Source organism: Seriola lalandi, unplaced genomic scaffold (genome assembly GCF_002814215.2).
Source record: "Seriola lalandi dorsalis isolate HSWRI2012SDOR001 ecotype SW California unplaced genomic scaffold, Sedor1 jcf7180002000751, whole genome shotgun sequence".
NCBI classification, from domain to species: Eukaryota; Metazoa; Chordata; class Actinopteri; order Carangiformes; family Carangidae; genus Seriola; species Seriola lalandi.
Window position 1 is genome coordinate 1 of NW_019471410.1, and position 1896 is coordinate 1896.

Genomic DNA, 1896 nt, shown 5'->3' on the forward strand with positions numbered 1-1896 from the left:
ATCACAGAGAAACGGCCAATTGTGGTGGAGGTAACCATGGCCTCAGCCTGAACATGGTCCTCACTGTATGCTAAAGGGTGCGCCGGTGAGGCGGCGCTGCTCCAGCTCCTTTGTTTCACATCGCGTCTGTTGGCCACTTCAGGAGGAACAGAGATGATCTGCCAAAAGCAAAGAACAGACTGAGTATTCCTACAGCATCATGATGCTTCTCCAGTAGCAATTGCGGTGGGAATTAATCCGAAAGACAGAACTACTTCCCCCTAAATGTGAGGAAAATATCCCTTTCGCACCTTAAATCGACCTCTTGTTCCGGAGCAGGAAGCAGAATGAGGAACGTGTCTTCTTGACAGCGAAGCTGCAAAAATGTCCACAACACTGAATACTAAGCCACTGCAGTAATAAACTAACAGTAACACATAAATTCAGTCAAAAGCTAATGATGCCAGTTGTGACACATTAATTAAAGTACGATGTACATACCACACACGGCTGAGTCACTCAGTGTGCTCAAACTATCCATTCTCTCTGGAATTTGAGGCTAATCAAGGTGACAGGATGAGAGATGAACAAAACACATGAGAAAACTAGATACAGAAACAGATACAAACCATTAATCAATGTCCTGTAATATACTTCTTAATGTTGCCTGTATTTAGAATATATGGCAGAATGCAGACCCTACCAATAAGTGATGTTTTTCACGTACAACAAATAACAGCCATAATTCCCTTGAATTCCCAATGTACAAATCGAAATACAAGAAAAAATGGTGATAAAAATGTGATAAAACATCATTTTATTTTGTAAAAAAACTAAACAATTTCAAAATAGATTGATAGTTCTTTTAATGCATAGACTACATCCAGATAGCAACTGAATCTAAGTTTTTTATATTTTCTGATGCTGTAAAAGGTTTGTTCACACAAATAATGCCTGTAAATACAAAATAAAACATGTATGCATATGCAATACTTTGTTGTCAATCAAACTGTTTTCATTATACTCTACTATACAGTGAAAATATTCCACCTGTAATTTATAATGTGAAAAACCTTAATGACTGGTGTTATTGTACTTACCAGCTGTTCTCCTGCCCTGTAACGTCCCTCCCCCATCGGCCCTGGCGTGCTGTTTCCTGACCCTCCTGTGGCGCTGTCTGGACCAGGAGGAGACTGAATGTACTCAGTGCCGGAGCCTGGTGTCTCTGCAGCACTGCCTGATGGATACATGGGAGCATATTCCTGGTAGAGCAAGTTCCTTAGTTTTTCGTCCAGTGTTTTTATGGTGCTGTCCACAAAGCCCCCACGGCCAAGCCGTCCTTCACCATCTGACTCACCAGGCCCTGCTCCCGGCTGGGATGGCGCTGGGCTCTGGGGTAGTGAGGACACTTTGGTCCCTCCCACGCTGGAAAAAGGCTGGTGGAGCACCACAGGCTGCTGTGGTCGCTCGCTTCGCACTGCAGAGGTGTAAGAGACAGACAGCGGCTCTTTGGCTGAACCTGGCTCCTGGAGGGGAAGTGGGGTGAGAGGAGGCCCACCCTGTGAACCGCTCACATCCAGAGATAGCGGCATGACCAGAGGGCAACAGGGCACCTCCTCGGCCATAGAAACAGGACATGTCATGTCAGCCATCTGCTGAGCGGCGTGGATTGGGGAGATGGAACCCAGAGGGGATCCCTGTGGCTCATCCACTGGGAAAGATGTATGTGGGGACGGCGGGGGCAAAGGTTGAGCCCTGGCTGGCTGAGCCTGATGCACACTGGGCTGCACTGAGCTTCCCACAGGCTCCACTGATGATACAGACTGAAGCGTTGGGGGAGCAGACACAGGAGGTGACAGAGTGGCAAAAAGAAGTGGGTCTGTGTTGGACATTATTGGAGGACTACAGAATCCATAC

The 1896-nt window shown here is 46.7% G+C and overlaps 1 protein-coding gene across 1 annotated transcript; it reads right to left on the reverse strand.

Moving 5' to 3' along the window:
- Window positions 1-13: 13 nt before the first annotated feature.
- LOC147820109 (uncharacterized) lies at window positions 14-1880 on the reverse strand (the record flags this gene model as incomplete). Its single annotated transcript, XM_087176084.1, has 4 exons — window positions 1080-1880; window positions 481-538; window positions 291-355; window positions 14-158 (listed from the first exon to the last, which is right to left on the reverse strand). Coding segments are annotated over exons 1-4 (1060 nt in total), but the record flags the coding sequence as incomplete, so codon positions are not given.
- Window positions 1881-1896: the final 16 nt, after the last annotated feature.